The 25,161-nt window shown below is 42.9% G+C and overlaps 2 protein-coding genes across 42 annotated transcripts in view; both read right to left on the reverse strand.

Moving 5' to 3' along the window:
• Positions 1–4,366, reverse strand: part of HP1BP3 (heterochromatin protein 1 binding protein 3) — a 37,685-nt gene extending 33,319 nt beyond the window's left edge. For 2 of the 6 annotated variants that reach the window (XM_079115737.1, XM_079115741.1), the window contains exon 1: positions 4,223–4,366. The gene's annotated coding sequence lies outside the window, so the exon portion shown is untranslated. Of the gene's footprint in view, positions 1–3,588; positions 3,835–4,222 lie in introns of those variants that run through there. The other 4 variants (XM_079115734.1, XM_079115738.1, XM_079115736.1 and 1 more) reach the window with 4 other exon arrangements.
• Positions 4,367–19,220: 14,854 nt separating this feature from the next.
• EIF4G3 (eukaryotic translation initiation factor 4 gamma 3) overlaps positions 19,221–25,161 on the reverse strand; it is a 283,828-nt gene continuing 277,887 nt past the window's right edge. For 33 of the 36 annotated variants that reach the window (XM_079100300.1, XM_079100311.1, XM_079100303.1 and 30 more), the window contains 2 exons: positions 22,774–22,920; positions 19,221–19,863 (listed from right to left, as the gene is read on the reverse strand). In XM_079100300.1, coding sequence (XP_078956426.1) covers positions 19,682–19,863; positions 22,774–22,920 — 329 coding nt within the window. In that variant the 3' untranslated portion in view covers positions 19,221–19,681. The remainder of the gene's footprint in view (positions 19,864–22,773; positions 22,921–25,161) is intronic. The other 3 variants (XM_079100313.1, XM_079100312.1, XM_079100292.1) reach the window with 1 other exon arrangement.

Genomic DNA, 25,161 nt, shown 5'->3' on the forward strand with positions numbered 1-25,161 from the left:
AAACCCGCTTATTCATCCAACTAGCACTTACATGGTAACATATTTTTCTTGATAATAATAATAATAAAACTAGGCAAATCTGATATTTTTACATGCAAACACTACACATAATGATGGGGTTATCCTTGGTAAAGTGATATTGCTAATGAATTTTTTTTTCTTTCTTAACCCACAATAACACCAGCTAGGTAGAAAACGCTACCACAAAGTCAATAAAAACCTCAGGAGTCCCCATTCATAGATATTAAAGACACACACACACACACACACACACAAATTTTCTTTGTAAACAAAAATAACGAAAAGGAAAAAAAAGAGTCAAAACTGCTGTCAGAAAACTCAAAATTAGGGCTGGGGCTGTAGCTTAGTGGCAGAGCACTTGCCTAGCACATGTGAAGCACTGAGTTCAATCCTCAGCCCCACATAAACATAAAAATAAACAAATAAAGGCATGCTGACCATCCACAACTACTAAAAAAATTTTTTTTAATTACTCAAAATTAAAACAAACAGCCAGATCTGGGGGAGTATACCAGGAATCCTAGCTACTTGAGAGGCAGAGACAGGATGATCAACAGTTCCAGGCCAGTGTGGGAAACTTGGTAAGAATCTATCTCAAAACAAATTCAGGAACTGGTATGTAGCTCAGTGGGAGAGCACTTGCCCAGCTGTGTGAGGTCCTGGGTTCAATCCCAGGTATCCAATAAAAGCAAAATAAAGTAAAGTAAAATAAGTGTTAAAAAAAAGGAACGGAGGACACAGCAATGTGATAAGCCAGATCCTGACAACCTCCTGCTTAAAACCTTCCAATGCCATCCTCTTGCCTAAGTAATCTCATCTCCTACTGCACTACCCATCACTCTACTTTCTTGGCTCCAAAGACACAGATCTTCTTTTGGCCCTTGCAAAATGTGCTCTCCTCATTCCTGCTTCAAGGTATTTGTACTTACTCTTCTCCTTAAACACTCTTTTCTTGGACCCTTCAATCAGGTTTCTGCTCAATATTACTCCCCCCCACCTTTTTTTTTTTTTTTTGCAGTGCTGGGGATTGAACCCAGGGCCTTGTGCTTATAATGCAAGCACTTTACCAACTGAGCTATCTCCCCAGCCCCAATATTACTCCCTTAAAAAGGCCTCTAATTGGGGCTGGGGAGATAGCTCAGTCGGTAGAGTGCTTGCCTTGTAAGCACAAGGCCCTGGGTTCGATCCCCAGCACCCCCCCCCCAAAAAAAAAGAAAAAACCTCTAATCTTTCTTATTCTTCAGGTTTCTTTATAGCATTTAACACCACCTTAAGTTAATATATATTTACTTGTTATAAAGTCTCTTCTAATGGAATGCAAGCACTAAAAGGACTAGGACTTAAACCACTGCTGCACCTACAACAGCATCCAAAATACAGTAAGGGCTCCACAAATATTTACTGGGGGGAAAAAAATGATATCTGATAGTACTTATTACTATACCTATCATATGTGAAGAATACTTTAAAACCTAGTTATTTGGGATAAATACGAAGATATGTAGGGCTGGGTAGAGGTACCTCAGTGGTACAATTGCCCTGGGTTTGATCCCCAGCCTACAAAACATAACAAAAAAGCTGGGCTTGGTGAGACATGCCTGTAATCCCGGTGACTTGGGAGGGAGGCATGAGGATCACAAGTTCAAGGCCAGCCTCAGTCACTTAGTGAGACCCTTAGTAACTTAGTGAAACCTGTCTCAAAATAAAAAATAAAAAATAAAAAGGACTAGGGATGTAGATCAGCAGTAAAGTCCTTTGGGTTCACAATAAAAAACTAGAACATTTGCCTCAGCTCTGAATTCCCTTGTTAAAGTTATAGAACATGAAAACTTCAATCTGTAATACTTTATAATAGGTGAGTTAATGATTATTTGATAAATTCACTATTCATTACAAAGCTAAGAGAACTATATGGCTAATTAATTCACCCTGCCTTACCATTACCATGTACCTCATAACTAAACATATTTTACAGTACTTCTGCCATGCTAGTCCCTGGCAGGGATCTTACCTACCTAGTTCACTGCTGCATACTCAGTGCCTAAGAACATACCAGGTTTGGAATATGTCCTCAACAAATATTTGTTAAAGAATGAATAAGTGAAACTTAAATACGCTTTTCACTTGGGTTCTTATCTGCTCCCCAAACAAACAATCCTTGTTTACCTGTGGTTTATGTGGTCCTCAAGTTTTTTTTATGTTTTATAAGTTTAATGTTAGATTAACAATACAAAGATTTGCTTTTGACAAAGGAAATGCCCAAATTAAGTAGTTGTAATGCAGGCAATAAAGAACTTGCAGAAGTAAAAACTTCAAAATTTCACTTGTAATGTATTCCTTCCACATTAAAAAAAAAAAAAAAAAAAAGCAATCAAGAAATTGGCATTTAACAAGATATTTCAACAATATGCATTTTGGGGAAAATACTATTACTTCTTACCATAAAGTATATGTATTACACTATGCATTCTAACATCACTATTTATGTACTAAATACTTCAAATTGCTCTCGACCCAAACTCTGACTACACTCAAATTTAATGGGTCCTGTAACATTATGAATCCCTGTACTTTGCTGTCAACTTTTTTCACTTTCATATTAAAGTAATTTAGTACCTAATGTCTTTGAACCCTGGGCACAGATGCCAAGGGTATTACGTGGTCCCTCCTCTCCAGATAATCACAATCGAAATGGTTAAAAAGTTAACACTTTCATCTATATGTGAATTCTGTATACTTCCTCCACCATCTTCCAGTCCTCGACCTCCAAGTAAACTTAAAAAGCAAACCGAACAACCCAATCTTTAAAATGTCACCTCTACTTTGAAACAAATCACACTGAAAGAAACAGCAAAATTCTTAAAAGCTGAAATGTTTTATGCCTATGCCAGATTTAAAAAATCCAAAATACCTTCCAAAATAACACCAGTCACGTCTAACGTCACTACTGCTAAGTCAAGACAACTTTCTCAAAAGGTCCGGGTGAGTTTCTCAGCCGTACGTTAGTGGCCTCTCGCTTGTCAAAGCAATGAACAGCCAGGAGCTACACCAACCCACCGAGGGAGAACTGACATGCGGGAGGGGCCGACGGGGCCAGTCCTCTCTGGCTGCGCAGGGGAGAATTCTGTCTCAAAAGGTGAAGCGTCCCCGGCCACAGGCGTGGTCAAGTCGGGATCAACCCGCTCCAGCGCTCCCACTTCACCCTCCCGCCCCGCCGCGTTTCAGCACTCGGGCGGGCGGTGCTGCCTCCTGACAGCCCACCGAAGCGCTGCTCCGACTGACACACGCCGCCTACGGCGCGGGGCCACAAGTTCTAGGCGAGGCACGGGGAAAACGGAAGCGCAAGGCCGCCATAGCAGCAGCAGCCGCAGCAGCGAAGCAGACAGCGCGCCCACGAAAAGCGGAGGGACGCGAACAAGAGCGGCCGAGACAAAGGGGCGAGGCAGCGGCGGCAGCGCTACAGGGCCACGGTGGCGGACACGCAACAGCTGGGAGAGAGCCGGTCGAGGAGGGCAGGGGCGCTCGGGGCGGCGGACGCCGACCGCCGAGGCTCGGCGCGGTGACAACCTTGGGCTCCGCTCCGCAGGGACGTGGCGGCGCCCGTCCCGGCCACGCAAGAAGCGGCGGAGCGCGGGCCTCGCCTCCGCACACTCACCGCTGGGAGCTCCGTAATGGCGGCGGCGGCGGGGGCGGAGAACCCGGGGGGCGGGCCCGCCGCAGCCAGTCACCGCCGCCGGCATCTTTCGAACCGGCTCCGAAGACCGCTGAGGGAATGGGGTGAGGGGAGGGCGCGGCGGACGACAGGCCGCGGCGGCCTCGGAGCATGCGCGAGCCCGTAGCCAATCCGGGCAGGGCGGCGCACGCCGGCGCAAGCGCGCTGGGACGCAGGGGGCGCACGGCCAGGGAGACGCTGCCCCTCCTCCCCCAAGTCCAAACAAAACAAGGGCGGGAGCGCGCGCGCCGGAGGGCCCTGGAGGAGGCGTCCGCGAGAGGGGCAGGGGGCTAGGTCGCAGGGGGGAGGGGAGAGGGCGGAGCGGCCGCCGAAGGCAGACAAAAGGCGCCTCCTCCCGAGACTCGGGCGCCCCGCCCCCTCCACTCGGGGAGCGGCATCGGCGCCCCGGGCGAGCGGCCTCCACCACTCGCCTTCGGGGCTCCGCGAGCCCGCGCTCACTCCCCGCCCGCTTGTTCCGTCCTGCGTTACCTCTGCGCTCCCGCTTCCTGGCGCCCACGTCCCGCACGGCCCCTCGGCGCCGCTCCCGCTGCCGCTCGTCGCCTCCGCCGCCGCTGTCCTCCAGGCCCAGCCGCCGAGCTCTGCTGCCCCGCCCCCCTACTCGCGGCCTCGCGCGCGCGCGCCCGCGCGCCCCGCCCCCCCGCGCACGGAAGGAGCGCGCGGGACGTGCGTCCCCGGCCGGGCGCGCGGGGGCGCGAGAGGGCGCTCGGGCTCGGGGGTGCGGGCGGCTCTCTCCGGGCGGCGCTTTCCGTGCTCATCCTCTCTCCGCTCCAGCTCAGTCTCTGGGCCTCCCCGGTTTCCGCTAGGCGGTGCGTCTGCCCTTAGAGGAGCCGACACCTCCCACTTCCCACCTGAGCTGCCACCGCCTTCGAAGACCGCGCGGAGAAATGCAGTGCCTCAGTTTTGTCCCCAACGAGCCTCAAGAAAGGATAGGACGGTGGAGTGACTTGGGACAAAGGACTGAAAGTTGCCTCTCATCTATGAGACGGCCTTCCGGAGCTCCGTAGTCCGCGCACGTGGGCGCGGGGCTCCCAGAAAGGAAGCCCGGCGATCGGAAGACAGGGCGGCCCTTCGAGGGCCGTGTGTACGTTGGTTTCAGCATATTCAGGCAGTTCCCGTCCTTCCCACTGTAATAGAAAAAGCGTGATTCTTCAAAACCAGTGTGGAAAGATTTCATGTTTACAGTGCCAGATGTGTATTGAGGGGACCGAGAGAGTTGCAGGCAGTGAATTTAGGGAAATAGTGAACTGGGATTGTCCCAAGCGCCCAGCAGTTGACGGGCACTCATGCGTGCGCCAGTCTAAAGATTGGTTATAAAACAGCACTAGCAGGTCCCCCGGCCCTGCCATTAGCCTTATAACTGCCTCATCAGTTTCACAGCCATAGCCATCCACTGCTCCCTCGATTCGAATTTAACCAGTACCACCGAGGATTCGTTTCTAGTTGACCATTGTCATTGATGTCCTGATGGCAGCACCCATTCTCCCTTGCACCGCTGTCATATTCAAGTTGTTAAAAAGGTCCAGCAGCCAGGTGCAGTCGTGCATGCCTATCGGTAATCCCAGCGATTCAGGAGGCTGAGGCAGGAGGTTCGCGAGTTCAAAGCCAGCCTCAGCAATTTAGCAAGACCCTAAGCCACTCAGCGAGACCTTTTGTAAAAAAATTACAAAAAAAGGTCTGGGGATGTGGCTTAATAGTTAAGTGCCCCTGAGTTTGATCCTCAGTACCGAAAAAATGAAAAAGAAGGACTATTATGGGTCATTTTGTGTAATTTCTTAAATTTGTTCACATCCCTTTTTTAGTGTTTCAGTCCTTTGCCTCCCTTTTTTAACGACTTTATTCTTTTTTTATGAATTCATATAAACATCCTGCATTTCTTCCTTCACCCTAAAATGTGTCAGCCTCATCTCATACAAGAAGTTGACTCAAAAGCACACTCATAGATTTTTCCTCTTCCAGATTTTTGCTTAAATATTAAAAAAAAAAAAAAAAAAGAATCTTGCTGTTGTTCACAATAGGTGCACACCCAGAAAGAAAAACCGTGAAACAAAATTATTCCACAAACACATGCAAAAACCTGCACTAAGGCTGCCACTAGCAGAAAATTGAAACTCTAAGTTCTCTATTTATAAAGGGATCTGAAATTTGTTTTTTGCACATGATCATTGGTTAGAGTAGTTCACCTCCTCTAAATGTAGCATCTAGCCAGTTTTTATTATCTAGCCAGTTTTGGTTTAGACCCTGTGGGGTATGATTTTATAGCTCATCTCACTTGGGCTACTTATATTTGTGGTATTGGGGATTGAACCCAGGGGCATTCTACTGCTGAGCTACATCTCTAACATCTTTAGTCTGGTTCTTTTGTTTTGTTTTTTGGTACTGGGATTGAACCCAGGAGCACTTAACCCCCGAGCAACACTCCGAGCTCCTATTATTTTTTATTTTGAGACTGGGTCTCACTAAGTTACTGACTTCGAATTTGGGATTTTCCTGCCTCAGCCTCCTGGGTCACTGGGATTACAGGTATGCACCAGGTTAACCTTATTTTTCTAGTTCACAAATCCGGTATTTCCTTGTGCTTCTGGGCCTCCCTAGGTAGGGACTTCCTGGAATGGGGGCCCTGAGCAGAATCCTGCAGTTGTCACAGACTGCTCCACATTGACTCCTTTCTCTCTAAAAAGTCTACATTGCTGAGGCTGGCCTCAAACCTGAGATCCTCCTGCCTCCGGCTTTTGAGTGCCACCAACATCACGTGTCTCACTAGACTTGGCAATTTCATTCAATTGTTTTGTAACAGAATGATATGGTTTTTGTGCGCTCTCAGGGCAAACATTTGTTTAACTTTCTGCACTGGCAGGAACATCCACCTCGGCAAGTTCAGGAGCAGGTCAGCTTGTGGAATCTATGAAGATTTCTGTCAAAAAGTGGCACCAGGCACCAGGGAACACCTTCTTATTCAAAGATACCTGTCATACTGATACCAAGAATCCCTTTAGTTCCACGTTCATGTTTATTCCTTTGGTTTAATCTTTGTTCTCTTCTGTGGCGTCTTATTACTGTAACAGAAATGTTATATTTTAACCTGTTTCTGCACTTGACAGGGATGGGAAGAATAAGCGCCCTGGGAGTCTGACTCTGGGAGCTGTACCCCCAACTCCCACAGGAAAGTGTTACCAAGTCCTTGCTGTGTAACTATCATTTCTTTCTTCATTAAAAAATTGTTTTAGGGCTGGGGAGATAGCTCAGTTGGTAGAGTGTTTGCCTTGCAAGCACGAGGCCCTGGGTTCGATCCCCAGCACCACAAAAAAAAAAAAAAAATTGTTTTAGTTGTAGACACAATTTGTAGATCTGAAATTTGTTTTTTGCACATGATCATTGGTTAGAGTAGTTCACCTCCTCTAAATGTAGCATCTAGCCAGTTTTTATTATCTAGCCAGTTTTGGTTTAGACCCTGTGGAGTATGATTTTATAGCTCATCTCACTTGGGCTACTTATATTTGTGGTATTGGGGATTGAACCCAGGGGCATTCTACTGCTGAGCTACATCTCTAACATCTTTATCTCTATTTATTTATTTTATGTGGTGCTGAGGATCGGATCCAGTGCCCCACATGTGCTAGGCTCTGCCACTGAGCTACAACCCCAGTCCCTGTAACTATCATTTCTAACTTTCAAAAAAACAAACCCTTTTTGAAAAGCCAAGTCCCTGTTTAAACTTTAGCATCCAGCAAGCTTTACAGACTTCACAGCCTATTGTCAAGGGAATAGATAGTTTATTATTTTGTTATTCCTCAAATTTAAGAATAAGGGACACTTAAGTTTGTTTGGCTAAAAGGTCTTGTTTTGTACAGAACAGTAAAGTAGGTGACTTTGAAGTGTTAGGCATAAAGATGAAGAAAGCTGAAGCAACTGTAGATTCTAAGAGCATTCAAGACCAGAGCTACTGCACTACAGTCTCAGGGCTGGCCATCAGAAGACAGATCTGCCAAGTGCAGTGGCACTCACCTGTAATCCCAGGGGCTTGGGAGGCTGGGACAGCAGGATTGTGAGTCCAAAGCCAGCCCCAGCAACTTAGGCACTAAGCAACTCAGCCAGACCCTGCCTCTAAATAAAAATACAAAAAAGGACTGGGGATGTGCCTCAGTGGTAAGCCCCTGAGTTCAATCCCTGGTATCCTCCAAGCAAAAAAAAAAAGATGTATATACTAGTCTTACTCATATTCCACTTTGTGTCAATGTGGAGAGGTTTGAAGAATAATTCTTATTAGATCCCAGGGCCTTATGCATGCGAGGCAAGCACTCTACCAACTAAGCTATGTCTCAGCCCCTGGCTGGTGGGGAGAGAAATATTTTGTTCCTGATAGAGTTGATATTTATTCCATAGCTGAGGGGTTCCAATTTCATGCAGAAGTCATTAAAACCCAGGTGAGGGCTTGGATCTCTTGAGGGCATGGCCTTGATAGAGCTGGCAGTTGCTTGACTTTTCCGGTTTCCAGGCACTGGAAGTGACTCTCAAAATTAGCATCAGTTTGGAAAGAGATGGCAAGAGAATGAACTATTCATACTACTTACCAAAAAATGGAGGCTAATAAAAAAGGTCTACTATTACTCCCTGGTCCATAGTTTTCTTACTGTTGGTAGTTTTAAGGAGGCTAAGATGCTGTTTTAGAGATAGGTGACATCCCTGATGGCAATAGTTTGAACTATTAGCCCAGCAGTCAATTTTGAAGCTTTTTCTTAAACTTTGAGAAATTCTGAATTTGGAAACATATCTATCTGATCTCAATTTTTTTGAATAAAGGACTATGAATCAGTACATAAAAATCCAGCAAGTTTTTACAAAATGACATTTGCCCTTAAGCTACATCCCTATATTTTGAAGAAATGTCTTGCAAAACACTAAATTAATTTTGCCATTCACAATCTGAGAACTTGTGTCCTAGGTGTCAGCAGCCCTTCATTGTCGAACAGGAATCAAATTTCTTCCCACAACCCTTACCTGAGTTCTGAATGTGCCAAGAGTTTCCTGGAAAGAACAGTCTAGTTTGTTCTTCAGTTTGCAGCATCGGAGTTGCTACTCAGCCCTCAAGGGATCAAAGACACTTGAAAAGTTAGTAAAGGCAACTTCCAGTGGGGAAGAGAATCTAGGACCAGGGTAACTGGGGCACTACTCCAGGGAAAGCAGCAGGCCTTGCTTCGCAGCCTTCTCATCAGGTTCTGGGACTTTCGTTGATAGGTCTTTCCCCCTTTACAACGCCAGACACAAGCAACTGCATTTTACACAGATGGAAGAGACCCTATTTGCCAGATTTACTAAAAAGCAGATCATGTCCAGTTTTGTTCCAACCGTGTAACATGAAGTGACTGTGCCAACAGTAATGTCCCTCTTCCTCCACTCCTACCATGTGGTTTTCTAGGCTCATCTTCTTTTATGGGCATCAAGGTCAATCAGGCCCATGATGGGTTATCTGGGTTCAGAAAGTGAGGGCAGCTCAATGACACCCAGGTGGCCAGCTGTCCCTGCTGATCCACTGTGGGAGGGTTGGACAGGTCGTGGAAGGCAGGACTTTCCATTTTTAAGTCAGGAAAATCCCAGCCAACTGAAATTTTCAGGCTAAAACATCTTTTCTTTGTAGATATGGGGACATTTGAAAAAGTTTAAGGTTAAAGTGGGAGATTAGATTATTTCCTTCCAATAAAAAAAAAAAAAATCCAGTAAAGGAAAACATGAGTAAAAATCTGTGATTGGAAATGACAGAATTTTAAAAATCAGATTTATGAAATCACATCCTTCTGGGAAGAGAGATTCAAAAATATGGTGATGGAAAAAATCCTTGCCTTTTATAAAACAAAGCAAAACTGCATGATGATGAGAAAATGGATTTTTTCAAAAACTAGAAAATACCAACTCTGACTAGTCTTCAAACGCATGCTGCAAAATCACCGTGAAACCTTCAATCACCCAAACTGTGGAAGAGCAGCATAATTCTTGGGACTGTTAGTTCAACTCTGAAAATTCACATTTTATCTGTGGTACTCCTGCTCTTCCCAACAGATGCTTTGATCAAAAAGCCCACGATGAACTTCGACATAGGACTTTCTGTGTTTCTGCTCTACATTCTGCTAGTTGAACCCGTGATGCTGGTTTGAAAACAATGGAACTTGGTCTCACCAGCCAGCGAGTGTGCTTGGTAGAGCCATCCCTTTACCCAAAGTGGTTGGCATCTCTTCCATTAGGAACAAGGCCAGGGCTGGATGTGACTGAACATTCTTGAAAATGCATTTCTTGACAATGACATTAGGCTTTTGTTTTTTTAGTTGTAGATGGACACCTTTATTTTATTTATTCTTATGTGGTGCTGAGGGTCGAACCCAGTGCCTCACATGTGCAAGGTGAGTGCTCTACCACTGAGCCACAACCCCAGCCCAACACTAAGCTGAAGCTTAAAAATCCTTGTAGGGGTAAAAAAAAGGAAAAAAGTGAGGGAGGAAAGGATTTTGTAATGCGTTGCTGAATCCCAGGAAAAGCTGCTGTTTCCCAGACCTGGTAGCAGTTCAGAATGTAAGCTTATGATTTCATAGCATATGCTAAGGAAAATGATACAAAAAATAATAAACTATTAATTGTCGGGAAGTGAACCACCATGATCTCCTACATTTCTGAACAGTGTCACCTGATTGTATGTGGCCAAAGGTGAGCAAAGTCGCAAAATGCGGTAGAAAAAGAACACTCGGCACGGGTGAGCAGAGCCCAGGAACTCTAGGCAGAAATGCTGGGCACTTTTATCTGATTTTTAATGAATCCTCATGATAGAACTATGAGGTCGATTGTGTTATCCTTATTTAACAGATGAAAAAACGAGATGGAAACGACTGGCAGGGCTATCTACTGCCCCTAGTTTTCCAGGTCCACTGCTTCAAGGTATATTCACTGTATCATATTCCCCAAGTGCGATGGCGAAAAGGGATTCTGCAGGGAGGGGAACTGCCTGCCCGAAAACAAAGTGCAGGTCACACAGTCCTTGCCAAGCACACGTTTTCTGTAGTGCTCAGGCCCCCACCTGGTGAAAGGCAGTATCGCCTTACTGTCTGGAGCAGGGTGGAAAGACCCAATTAGATGCCATCCTGTGTTTACTTCGCAGATTAAGAGTACACGAAGTGTTCTGATAGACATATTCTCATTGAGACTGAGCTGTAGGAAGGGCTTATGCTTGCTTTTAATTATCTTTTTGAAGAGCTTTATGAGCTGTGTCAGGGAGGTGAACTACTGGTAGGTAGTGCTTCTTAAAATTTCAATGCGCCAAGCAATCACCTGAAGATCTGGCTAAAAGCAGTTTCTTGGGTTCCTTCCCCTCTTCATGGTCTGTTTTAGTAATCTGAGGTCTGTGCATTTGCACTTGAAATGCGCTCACAGGTGATACTGATGCTGCTAGTCCAACACCCATACTTTGATTAACCCTGACATTCCAAAGAGCCTGCGCTTACTCATCACACGGTGTGGCTAAATCTGTGTACTGGAAATGATTTTTAAAAGCACTGTGATTTCTTTTGTTGAAAACTATTTTTTTAAAAATCAAGATTGATCTCTATGAATTCTAAATGAGAGGATGATCATGCAGACACCTATGAGGGGGGATGTGTCCTGAAAAATGCCTTAGGAGATTTCATGGTTGTACAAACGTAGTGTGCTTATACCAACCTAGATGGGCTAGCCTACTGCAAACTGAGAATACATGGCATAGCCTTTTGCTCCCAGGACACAAACCTACACAGCACATCACTGTGCTGTGGGCAACTGGAACACATGGTAAGTATCTGTGTATTTATACATAAGAAGAGAAAATGTACAGTAAACACATGAAGTGACAGGATTTTTTCAACTCCATTTAATCTTATGGGACTACCTATGTGGTTAGTCATTGACCCCAAAAATCATTTTACAGACTGACAGTAAGTTTCAAAAAGTTATTTCCCCTCATTTGTCCAGAATAAGTTCATCTGGATTGATTTGTAATAAGGCACATTCATGCACCTTTTATCATCATATTCTGCCACCCTTTCTTCATTCTTTCAACACAACGCGTACTCCCCGTAGAGCCCAGTTCTGGTCTGGACCTCTTTCAACTACAGTATATGATTTTTTTCCTTTATGAACTCTTGATAACCCCCGTGGTAACATTTTCTTCCCAATTGGTTCCTCTGATGGCCTAACTTAAGTCTTTCAGGTTTCTTGGATTGAACCAAGAATCTCAGGTGTGCTATGCAATGGTTCTGCCAACGAACTGCATCTTCGGCCCCTTTAATTTTTGAGACAAGGTCTTGCTAAGTTGCCCAGGCTGGTCTTGAACTTGCAATCCTCCTGCCCAGCCTCCCAAGTAGCTGGACCTTGCAGGCATGCTCCACTATGTCCGGCATCTCTGCTTTTTAAAATGAAGGCATTTAAGACCATACATTTACCTGAAAGGAGAACTCGGGCTGCATCTCAGATCTTGAAATGCCATGCTTTTATTGTCAGTTAACTTCGAGTACTTCACAATCTCCATTATTATTTGTCATCCATGTAACATTTCTATTGGGAGACGGGGGTCTCACCATGTTGCCCAGGCTGACCCCAAACTCTTAGGCTCAAGTGATCCTCCTGCCTCAGTCTCCTGAGTGGTTGGGACTACAAATGTGCACCACCAGTTTTGGCTATTCAGGTGATATCTGAATACTGTACTATATGTATTCTATTTTGTTTTAGTTTGGTACTGGGGAATGAACCAACCCAGGGGTGCATAAGCACTGAGCCACATCCCCCGCCCTTTTAATTTTTGAGACAAGGACTAGCTAAGTTGCTGAGGCTGGTCTGGAACTTACAATCCTCCTGCCTCAGCCTCCCACATTGCTGGGATTACAGGAGTGCCCCACCACACATGACTTGTATGGCATTTTAGCAGACTACCAATATTAACTAGATAAGGGAGTTAAAGCAAATTATGGGGGCTGCGCTGGTAGGTAGCTCAGGGGTATGTGCTTACTAGTATATGGAAGGCCCTGGGTTCAATTCTTAGCACCACCCGCCCTGCTGAAATCATATGGAGGAAGACAGGAAACTTTTGTTATGTAAGATGAAAAACACATAATTGAAATATCTACAGGCTTGAGTGTTTGGGGGTACCAGAATATCATATATACATGTGTGTTTTCTAAAACCACCCCACCCTCTACCCCCGCTGGTACTGGGAATTAAACCCAGGTTCTTGTGCACATTATGTAAACCCTCTACTGCCAAACTACAACCTCAGTCCAACCAATGTCTTCTAAAGTCAGTTTTCTGAAACCAGTGTCCTCTGCCATCCATGTGGAAGTGGTTTACGCATCTGGCAAGATATCACTCAGTTAAAAAAAAAAAAAAAATGTTTGCAGATCAAGATAGTGAGGTTCCCCAATAACAATGAGCTTGCCCCAGTGCCCAGACAAACCTTAGTTTCTAAATACTATTCTCCTAAAAGAAACCAAGTCTTCTTGTGATTAAAGTGCTCTACAAACAAAAGGGTGGGGAATGTCCAGGGAACACATGGGCCCATTTCAAGGAGCTCCCAATGGTCAAAGCTGGAACAATGTGAGCAATGAAATAATGTGGCATTGAATTATAATTCAAAGTATAAAATGAACTCCGTACTGATATATCTATATATACATATTCACCCACATATATATATGAATGGCTGAATAAAGAAAACAAATGGAGAAAAAGAGATAAATATTTCTTGCAGAATTCCAAATAACTTAAGGAGATATTCCCTCCTCCAGGAAGTGGTGCTGATTTCCCTCCTACTCCTAGTTCCCTCCCAGTTTGGGCTGGGCATGGCGACGGGATTGGTCAGAACTAGAGTAGGACTGGAGAACAGAAATAACTTTAGAATCCCAGCACACACCTCCCTAACCAAGAGGTCTAGCTTAACATCAGCAGCTGAGGGTGATGTCAGATGGGCATAAAGCAGCTGCTGCCGTGACAGGAGGAGGGCACTTCCCTTATAGGACACTTTACCCCAAATCTATGACCTCAGTTTAATCATGAGAAAAGCATTAGATAGGCCCAGTTGAGGGACCCTGTACAAAACATCTCATCATTACTCTTCAAAATCATCAAAGTCATGAAAAGCTAGGAAAGACTAACCAAACCAAACCGAACCAAACCAAAAACCAGTAAAGGCCAAGGACACTGCGTAGATGACTGATGACTAAATGCAATGTATTATCCTGGATGGATCCTGGGCCAGGCACATCAGTACAAACCCAAATAGTCCAAAATTCAGCTAATTCCAATGTACCAAGGCTGGCTTCTTGGTTCTGACAAGTATCCTAGAGCAACGTAAGCTGTTTGGTGAGGAGTATACGTAGTCTGTAAAATCTCCAATTTTTCTCAAGTCTCAAATTTCAAAATAAAACATTAATTAAAAAAAAATGGGGGCTGGAGATGTAGCTCAGTAGCACTTCCTTGCATGGGTGAGGCCTTGGGCTCAATCCCTGGCATTGCAAAAACAACAAAACCCACACAGTGTCCCCCGCAGGATTCTCTGCAGCTTATTTCTTTGATACATCAATCACCTTATGATTGGTTATACACAGTGAAGTCCAACTCTGTTCCCCCACAGGGGAGGGTATTCAGTCCCCAAACGAACAGATGACCATTTCTCCCTTGTGAGTACTACTTGAAGCGAGTGAGCATGTCACGAATCTCCTCCTAGACTTCTGCTTACGCTTCCTGAATAGGAAGGAAGCACTCCCAGGAAGCCCAGGACCTGGGGCCGGGCTGTGGTGGAGAGCATTTCAAGGCATTCTCATGCTTTACTGAGTAGTTTCCTCTCATGGCAAGTGAGCTGCTTCAGGTTGCTGAACAGACATTAGGTGCAAGCGTGCCTCAAAGAGGACAAATAAGATGTCCAGCTCCAGCCGCCTTCACTTCTCCAGAGTACACCCTGCTCACACCCATTTGCCAACCCACGCTGAACCCAAGGCTTACTCAAGTAACAGGAAACAAGGCTGAAATGACCAGACTTTGGTTGCCAGTGCTTGGATGGCAAACATCCCAGGTCATATACGTCAGTCCACAGAATGACAGAAGGGAATTTTAGGGCACTTGTTTAGCATTAGCGGATAGTTGTAAACATATTGCCAAGTTATGTCCAAAAAAGTTAAGCTTGGTAATCGAAGCAACTCAAGAGGCCAGCCTAGGAAATTAAGCCAGACCCTACGTCAAAATAAAAAAAAATTAATAGGGCTGGGGATGTAGCTTGGTGGTACAGTGCCCTGGGCTCAATCTCCAGTATCAACAAAATAAAACCAAACCCATAGGAAACGAGAGGCCCAGAGGTTGGATTCTGGATGCTCACACAGATGTTTGCACTGTCTGCAACAGCCCCAGGGGTGTGGCTCCAGCCTCCCCTATTCATCAGCTTCCCCAAGCTCTGGGAGAGAACAGTGCCCACAGTTACACTGAACGGTCCTAGAAAATACCGAACGAGTTAGAGGACTACCAGGAAAAAGCTGATAAGGCAAAACGGGATCTCTTCTGTCTTCGGAACTTGTGATCAGGATTGTACCAGTCTCTCTAACTGCGTGGTGCTTCTTCAGGGCTGAATACTACTCTATAGGAACCCTGTATGCGAGACTGATTTCAATAACTATAAATGAAGCATACAACACTGGGAGGTCTGCATTCCACACAAAATAGGAGAGCAGAAGCGTGAGAGGACTCTGTGCTTGCTGGTGGTGCTAACACAATATGTGGGTTTCAACCTTGGTCTCAAACAGTTGTTTTTGTATGATTCACAAGCTGTTCTTAGAGTTTATTTTAAAAAGCTACCAAAGACATTCTTTATCTGTAAATTAAAACCTACTCTCACTGACCAAAAGAGCTACTAGCTGGGTTTGTTGTAGCTGACCACCAAAAGCAGGCAGTACGAATCTCTTAATTCTTCCATATCACTTTTTGTATTTCAATGAAATTATTTTGGTCCAGAATTGACATGTTATTTTCTGTATTGCAAACAGAGGCTAATGGCTTTGCATACTCTTTTCACTATTAACTGTGGTTTTTGTATGACCATCAAAAAAGAGTATTTTTTTTTTTTTTTTTAAGTTACACTTAAGTGTAACTAAGTGATCAAGAGTGTTTGTCTAGTGTGCACGGGCCCTGGGTTCGATCCCCAGTACTGGGGGTAAAAAAATTTTAAACTTAAAGATGGGAAAATTAGGGCCTAACCCCTGCTGTCAGGCCTGGTACAAAAGTAGGTCAGTGGTTCCCAGGGGCCGAGGAAAGTGGGGAATGGGGAGTGAATGCTAATGGGTATGGGATTTAATTCTGAAGTGAAAATGGTCTGAAATTAAGACAGTGGTGACGGTCCCACACTCTGAACATATTAAGAACCACTAAACTGTGCACTCTACAGGGTGAATTCACAGGGTGGTTTTGTCACGCCAAATGGAAATGCAAACAAAAACAATGCAGAAGCGAACTCCCCACAAAATGGGACATGCAGGAAGAGGTGCTGACAGCGATCAAGCCTGCAACGGGGTCCTCCCAATTTTTTTTCTTTTTTTTTTTAAAGATCAAACCCCGAGTAATGAAAACACAGAATTGGATCCAGCAGCCTATTCCCGCCCCCAGCATAAATCCTTTTGACTTGAATGGAATCATCTGAAACAAAAGGATGTGTCAAAAACCCCCAAACGAAAACTTGGACAGTAGCTCAAAGCTGTTTTTGGACTTTATTGTTGCAAATGGCCTAGTTGCATCCTGAAATATGAAGACAAGAAGCAAATCAAAGATGTGCCAGAATAAAAGGAACGGAGGCTTGGTGAGGTGGGAAGCCCTGCAGCATCTCGCTGTTTCCCTAAAACATGACTCCAGGAGACCAGAGGGTGAGGGCACCCCCACACCCTCCACGCTCAGTAGATGTACTTTTTTTTTTTTTTTTTGAGGCAGAACTAGGGATTGAACCCAGGGCTTCACCCATGCTACGTATGGGTTTGACCACTAAGCTAAACCTCTACCCTCTAAGTACCTGCTGAATAGTAGTACAGGATGCAGCTGTGGCTAACTTATTGGTCTATGAAAGAATGCATGCTGAGGGGCTGGGGTTGTGGCTCAGTGGTAGTGTGCTTGCCTCTACCACCTCTACGTGTGAGGTGCTGGGTTTGAGGCTCAGCACCATATAAAAATAAAGATATTGAATCCATCTATAACTAAACAAATATTTTTTAAAAAATGTACAATGAGTTTGTTTTGAAAACTGGCATTATGTTCCTTTCCCTGAAATGACTAAACTTTCATTTAGAGTAGCCATAAGTTAACTGCCTTGAATACAGGCATAGACAATTAATTAAAGAGTACTGTACCTGCATAAAAGAACTTTTGCTACATCTTGAAGGAGTGCAGGCTGATAATGCTGGCAATGTTGTTACTTCTTTAAAATGATACCCACCTCACCCTGCTTTCCAATAAGAAGACAGAGGAGGGAACACTCTAGATAATACTTCGCAGTTGAGTAGGCCTCAGTAGAGAGCAAAGATCTCACTTTGCCATATTTGGCCACTTCTAATCTTATCAAGCACTCCCTGTATATAGCAACAAGATGCCCAAAGTCCTCTGTAATCTCACCACACCACCTGCTGCAGGTGAGATTTCAAATATTGTTATTGTACAATGGATGTTCATATCTTTAAGATTTTTTTTTTTCAAAATCATCTCTCTTTCCTACACTTCTAACACTTGTCCAGATCTTGAATATTATGAATAGGCCATCTCTACTACTTCAGAGTCCTTCCTGGTTAGACCCTGCAAATGACAACCACTCTAGAGGGGCAGTCAATAGCTGCCTTCCCCAACCCCCCACCCCAACCCCCAGTGAGTGCTGTCAAACTCTAAACACACGCTGCACTCAGGAGATTCCTAGATCAGAACTCTCTGAACTTTGATTCTGGAAGACGTTAAAACTCAATATATCCTAGACCTGGATTGCTTCTTCCAAATAAGGATTCCTAGGCAGAGCCTGCATCCAGATCCCAAACACCTTTCCAGGCTTCATCCTTTTTTTTTTGGCAGTGCTGGGATTGAACCCAGGGCCTTGTGCTGGCAAGACAAGCACTCTACCAACTGAGCTATATCCCCAGCCCAGGGCTTCATCTTTTATGACGGTGATTGTCACAGTCTGCCAAGAGACTTTTCAGACTCCATTCTTCATCACTCAGGAATGGTCTCAGTGGGCTTATTACAGCAGGATTCCATATTGTATTCAACTACACTGAAGAAAAACCTTTATTGCTGTGGGAAATTTTGTTCTTGTATTTCACAAGTCTTGCCAAGTCTTTCTCTGATGTTTCTTTATAGATGGAAGCCAAGAGAAATCTTTGGTTATCCAGATACAAAATACAAAGAATATATATTTGGAAGCAACCTTTCTTCATAACTAGGCCTACACAAGGGCCCACAGTTAGCTTTACACTCACCAGTATGGCCTGGATGAAGATGGAGCTGGGGAGCAATGTCACCTTCGACACATGGTAGAAGTATGGTTTTAAAACCCACCCCCATGAGAAAGCATAACTTAGCTTTCCACCCTCCCCATTCTTTAGAAGACATCTTTGGACTTCTTAAATATTCCAGGCAACTAACAGGAGATTTTAAAATCAGTGGTATGATAGTCTCAAAGTGAATTACTGCCCTGATACACATTGGGGTACTTGTCATTTTAAAAATCACCTTGGGTTTGCTTTTACACCAAATGTTAGCTGGAGTTGCAAAGTTTTTCCTGAACTCCCAGAAGAGCATTCCTACCCCAGCACAAATGCTCTCCCTACCCACAAAGTAGCTTTTGTTTGTGGACTAGAGAGACATATACACGACCGCACATGCACAAACACACGCACACAACTCAGGAATGATTTGGATTCGACAATGAAGAATCAGGTAGCCACTCCCAGGGACAGACACACACGCAACTACTGTCAAAAGGAGAAGTCGCTTTACTTTCATTTAAACTTGCAATGTTTGTCTTTATTTTGTTCTTTATATTTTGAAAGTGAAAAGAAATAGCATTGAGTCAATTTCTTTTTTTAAATATTTGTTCTATGTATTTACAAGCCTTAAAGTTGCTCTAAAGATCTCAAAAGTATCAGGAGTCCTTCCTCCCGGGTAGCACTTCTGCTCTGAACGATCCCTGGGGCTCTCTGTCCACAGCGCTTCCTTCTCCTCCAGGGTCATGTACGTTCTGATTACTATTGTGATTTTTTAAAAAATTTTCTGAAGCAAGCTGAGAGGCAGGCAGAAAGATTTGATGCCCCCCCAAAAAGAGAAAAAAGAAGAGAAAGAGAGAGAGAGAGAAGGAGAGAGAGAGAGAGAGAGATCTTTCTTACCTTGTTCACCCCAAACCTTCTCAAACCTGGACTAACTACTATGCCTTAAAACAAACGTGAGGTGCGTATGAAGGGAAGGGACGTTTATTTCTCTGCTTTTCTATTATACAAGTTGTTTACAGAAACTGCAAATTAAAAAATTACACACTGGCATTTGCAGTCCTTAAAATAAATTAAAAGTCTCAACTTTTTTTTTTTTTTTTTTTTTTTTTTTTTTTTTTTTTTTTGCTAAATGTGTTTTTTAAGTATGAGTCCTCGGTTTAAAAAGAAAAGATTAAAACAGAAAATATTTTCTATAAATAATACATGTATTTTGGTTTTAGTGCTCCCGCCCTCAGGTTGGAAGTTTACTTGTTTCCAGTACCTTTTTCCTCCATGATCACCTGTTTTCTCTTTCCCCTCTCCCACTCGTGCACACGTGGGGATTTCTGCGAGAATTGGCCTTGCTGCACTGTGATTGGCGAAGACGTGAAACTTTTTAAAAAAATACTTAAATTGTTTCTTTTGTTTCGTTTGTGTATTTGAAGTTTTAGTTATCCTCAGACTCCTCTTCTGCTTCCCGCAGCCATGTGAAAAATGCAGTGACAGATTTCAGGGCCACGCCCTTCCCATTCTGCTCTGCAGGGTCCTTGCTGCTCTCCCATTTGTAGAAGGCATCCTCAGAGATCACCTCCTCGTCATACAGGCAATCAAAAAACATTCGTAGCAAATCTGTAAGGGTTTGAAAATAAGCCATGAGTTTTGGAACACTGTTGTTCTGAGGAAAAGCAATGAATTGAATGAAAGCATATTCATTCTCCCAGAAAAGAGCATCATCGACATTCGTCAGACTCACTGTTGACAGTGTAACAGGACAGCTGGGCTAGGGATGCAGTTCAATGGCGAAGAGCTCAGGGTCAGCCCCAGCACCACAAACAACAAAGAACACCAAACCTACACTGCTCCTTATCCAACAAGGAGGAAAAGGCCATGTAAGCAGTCTAAATTAATTTTTATTCCCAATTATTTTATTTTTTGAACTATTTTCTAATATTGGTAAAGCTGTTTCATTTTATGAAGTTCTCAGTCTAAACACACTGAAGAAAAATAAAACATGAGTACTTATTACTTTCTTAATTTTTTCTTTACTTTTTATTTATTTTAACTTTTTTCTTTATAGTTTTTTTTTTTTTCATTTTTTGAAAGTCTGCAATATAATTTTAACAAATATTAGGGGGAAAAGGCAAGGTATATGCTTTTCCCCTTCAAATGTTATGTTTTAAAAAATGAAAAGAGTGATCATTCATATGAAATGAATTTGGATTTTATCCAGTGAAAATAGTTATTTGTTGTTTTAAAATGTTCAAACTGAGTAATTTTAATTCTTTATATTGCTCACAGAGTGGAAACTTATTATGGCGCAGGTCTATAATCCCAGTGGCTCAGGAGGCTAAGGCAGGAGGATCACAAGTTCAAGGGCAGCCTCAGCAATGTAGTGAGACCCTGTCTCCAAATAAAAATTAAAAAGGGTTGGGGATGTGCCCTGGGTTCAATTCCTAGTACCCTCCAGAGAGAGAGAGAGAGACAGAGAGAGAGAGAAAGTTGGTAGAGGCATTAAGCTCCAGTAGAAATTATATTTATGTATTCTTGAAAAAAAAAAAAAAAATCCTTGGGGCTAGAGGTGTTAGCTCAATGGTAGAGTGCTTGTCTAGCCATGTACAGAGGGCCCTGGGTTTGGTACCCATCACTGAAAAAAAAAAATCATTTATTGTCAGCTTTCTTTCTTTCTTTTTTTTTGATGCTGGGGATCAAACACAGGGCCTTGTGCTTACAAGGCAAGCACTCTACCAACTGAGCTATCTCCCCAGCCCTATTGTCAGCTTTCTAATCACTCAAATTAACTATGGAAGGAGGTAACAATAAACAACACACATTAGATTAAGAATGGAATATTAAAATTTTTCTTCAGAGTTATCTTTGTAATTATATTAGTTAAGCTAACACTAAAATCACTTTTCTTTTTCTAAAACTCTGGCTGGTCTGTAGGGAAATGGGAACTAGTGGCCACAATTCTGTTGCTGGCAAATCTAGAACTAAACAGCTCTCCAGGGATGATTAAAGTTAATAATTATGGAAGACACTTTAATTTGGCTGAGGATACAGCATCAATTTCATCTAACCACTTGACATTTCATTTGAAAAGTAAGATCCTCTTCCTATAACAATATAGAAAAGGAAGCTAGGATGTTAAGTGACCTTTCAAAGACCTTGAGAGAAGGAAAACAAAATCATATTAGATTTTCTGATTCAGACGTAGATGGCTTTTCATTTACACTCTGAGGGTATTTTGTTTGAATCTGTTCCTGTATCTCCTGGAGAAATCATCAACACCATGAAAGAAGAGAAACTTTTGCAAAAATCCCAACAAGAAAGTGCCTAAGAACTATTTCAGTGCCATCTCTAAAACAACCATGTATATCAGCTTTCACAAATTTTAATAGACTCTTCAGAGATTTTAATAGAATTCATTAATTTACCAGTATCACTAAGACTAGGGTGTTCGGGTTACCTTATTTGTCTGGTTAGCCAAGAATGAATAACTCTTAACTGAAAATATTCTAAAATACTTTGTTAAATATGCTGTGGTCTTTGCTGGTTATCTGAGCATTCTGAAAAGTACTATCCTTGAGACCATTAACCTATTTCATGTACTAGACCCAAGTTGCCCAATATGGTAGCCACTAGCCACATGTAGCTATTTAAACTAAGTAAAATGAAAAATTGTTTCATAGCCTCACGTATATGCATGACAGGCACATGTGGCATGGTTACCATAATAAATAGTATAGAAATATTTTGATCACTGCAGGAACTTTTTTCAGACCTGCCCTAAAGTTAAGTATTAAATATCTAATATAAATTGGTTTTCTTATTGGTATTTAAAAATTTTTTTTGTTAACAAGAATCGGGGGGCAGAAAAGATGGTGAAATGTGACAAACATCATTACCCTATGTACATGTATTATTACATGGATGGTGTGACTAGACTATGTTGTGTACAATCAGAAAAATGAAAAGCTGAATTCCATTTGTGTACAATGAATCAAAATTCAGGGGGAAAAAAAAAAAAGAATTGAACCCAGAGGCACTTAACCATGAGACACATCCCCAGCCCTTTTTTATATTTTTAGAGACAGGGTCTTGCTGAGTTGCTTAGGACCTTACTAAGCCACTGAGGCTGGCTCTGAACTCACAATCCTCCTGCCTCAGCCTCCTGAGCCACTGGGATTACAGGCATCCACTACCATGCCCAGCTCTGATCGACATGTTCTCATATAAGTCTTAAAGAAATTCAATTTGGAGTCAATTGCAGTGGCATGTGCCTATTGTTGCAGTTACTTGGGAGGCCAAGGCAGGAGGATTGGTTGAATCCAGGAATAACACAGTGAGACCCTGTCTCCAAAAATAAAAATAAAACAAATAAACAACATCAGATATGTCAAAGACGTTGGCTGAGTTTTTGTTACTAGTTAGTGATTCTTCTATTCTCCATCTTTTAATCCTCAAGCACCTCTGAAGTCTTGGTCTAGATAAGTCTCATCCACTAGTTTGGTTAATTATAATAACATGAGGTAAACTTACTGGCAGGTTGATCAAGTTTTACTATTGATGCTTGTAGTGCATAAAGTGCTTGCAGTTCCTTCTCTGTATCTGAGTCTAGGTACTTGAGTAAGATCGGCACTCTCTGCTTGATAACAGCAGTGTCCACTCTGAAGGTAGAACAGTCAGCTAGAGGTAATAGAGGAACTAGGCATTACATTTAAGGAGTTAACACACAGAACAACAGTACCCAAAGGACTCTGTATGGAAAGAGGTGGTAAGGGGCTCTCCAAGACAAGATTCTGATATCCAAATGCTTTAAACATTTTTAATGGGATATTGTCTCAGAAATTAAAAAAAATATGGAGGAGAGATGCACTTTGAATTCTGGTTTCCCTCAAAGGTAGTGCATCCAATTATTTATCTTTAATTATAATGAAACAGTGACAGTGGTTTTATGACCACCTACAAAAATGACATTAATTGAATATCTCACCATAAAAAAGATACAAAATGGATAATTAGCTTGATTAAATCAATCCACACCATAGACAAACTGCTCTAGTTTGGATATGGAGTGGTCCCAAAGTCTCATATGTTAAAGGCTCAGTTGCCAGACTGCAGGGCTACTGGGAGGTGGTGGACTTGATGGAAGGAAGTTATGCTATTAGGAACACATCATTAAAGGGTATATGGGGAGCCCACATCCTTCCCTTTCTCTGCCACCGTAAAGTGAGCAGCTTTGCTCCATCATGTGCTCCCCACCAGGATGCTGTGCCTCATTTCAGGTCCAAACAAATGGAGCCAAACAAACAAGAACTCTGCAACCAGGAGGCAAATAAATCTTTCCTCTTAGGTTGATTTTTTTTTTTAAGGTATTGTGTCACATTGGTGGAAAGTTAACATATCAAAACATCACACTGTACCCCATAAAAGTATGTGATTATGACTTGTTAGTAAAATGGTATTATTAATAAAATAGGAATTCAAGTGAGTACTTTAAAAAGGCAACATTTAAAAAAGAAATGGGGGGAGGCTGTGGATATAGTTCAGTGGTAGGGTGCTTGCCTAGCACGCACAAGAGTTGGCCCCAGCACTACACACAAAAGCACACTGCACACACATACAAAAGAAAAAACAGAAGGAAATTAAAGTGGCAGTTCATGCAAATCTTTGCAGAAGGATATAGGAGTTGGGACCATTTTATTATTCCTAGGAGGAAAAGGACTATTATGACAGTAGAGGAGAAAAACAAAAACATACCCCTCAATCTATGCCTTCTGAAATAAAAGCAGGATAAAAAGGGGCTAAGGCTAGCATTCTCAATGCCAAGAAGCATGAGGTTTTCAATTCTTTATTGAAGTTATCATGGGATACAATTCAGGATTTGGGGGACTTTTTTGGTGTTGGGGACTGAACCTGGGGCCTCACATATGCAAGGCAAGTGGTCAACACTTGAGCAAATCCTCAGTCCCAATCTGGTGTTTTTTGTGGGGCGGGGAGGTACTAGGGATTGAACCCAGGGGCACTCGACCACTGAGCTACACCCCCAGTCCTATTTTGTATTTTATTTAAAGACAAGGTCTCACTGAGTTGCTTAGGTCCTCACTAAATTGCTGAGGCTGGCTTTGAACTGGAGATCCTCCTGCCTCAGTCTTCCAAGCCACTGGTATTACAGGTGAGCGCCACTGCACTCAGCCCCAATTTGGTTTTTAAAAGCAGCTTCTGCACTTCTCAACCTTGATTGGCTCTCCACTCCCTCTCAGAACTGAGAATTAAATCCAGGGCCTTGAGCATGCTAGGCAAGTGATCTACCACAGAACTATACACTCAATCCTTAAAAAATAAATAAATAAATAAATAATTGATTAATAAAAAAAATAAAATAAATAAAGTAGGAACTTAAGTAAGTAATTTTTTAAAAAGCAACATTATAAAAGGAAATTAGGAGGTCTGGGGTATAGCTCAGTGGTTAGAGTCCTTACAAGGAACTGGGCTGGTTCCATAGCACCACCAGTTCTAAGAACGTTGGCCTCAAACCTGTGATCCTCCTGCTTCAGTCTCCTGAGTAGCTGGGATTTTGGGCACAGGCCACACCTAGCCTAAACCTTGATTTTTAAAAAAATTTTTTTAGTTTGTCAATGAACCATTATTTTATTTATTTGTATGTGGTGCTAAGAATTAAACCCAGTGCCTCACACATGCTAGGCAAGCACTCTACCACTGAGCTACAATCTTAGGCCCTAAACCTTGATTTTTAAAATGTGGAAGTCTTGTGGTTCCACAGATACCAGAAATGATTTTTTAAAATTTCATGAATGCTTTCTACATAGCATGTTACTTATCTCCTTGAAGAACTCACACTGAAAACAATTCACCCTACAGAAAATCTTAAATGAAAATTCTGAAGCTAAATTAAGTGGCAGGAAG

Source organism: Sciurus vulgaris (assembly GCF_902686455.1).
Source record: "Sciurus vulgaris genome assembly, chromosome: 1".
In the NCBI taxonomy this organism is placed as follows: Eukaryota; Metazoa; Chordata; class Mammalia; order Rodentia; family Sciuridae; genus Sciurus; species Sciurus vulgaris.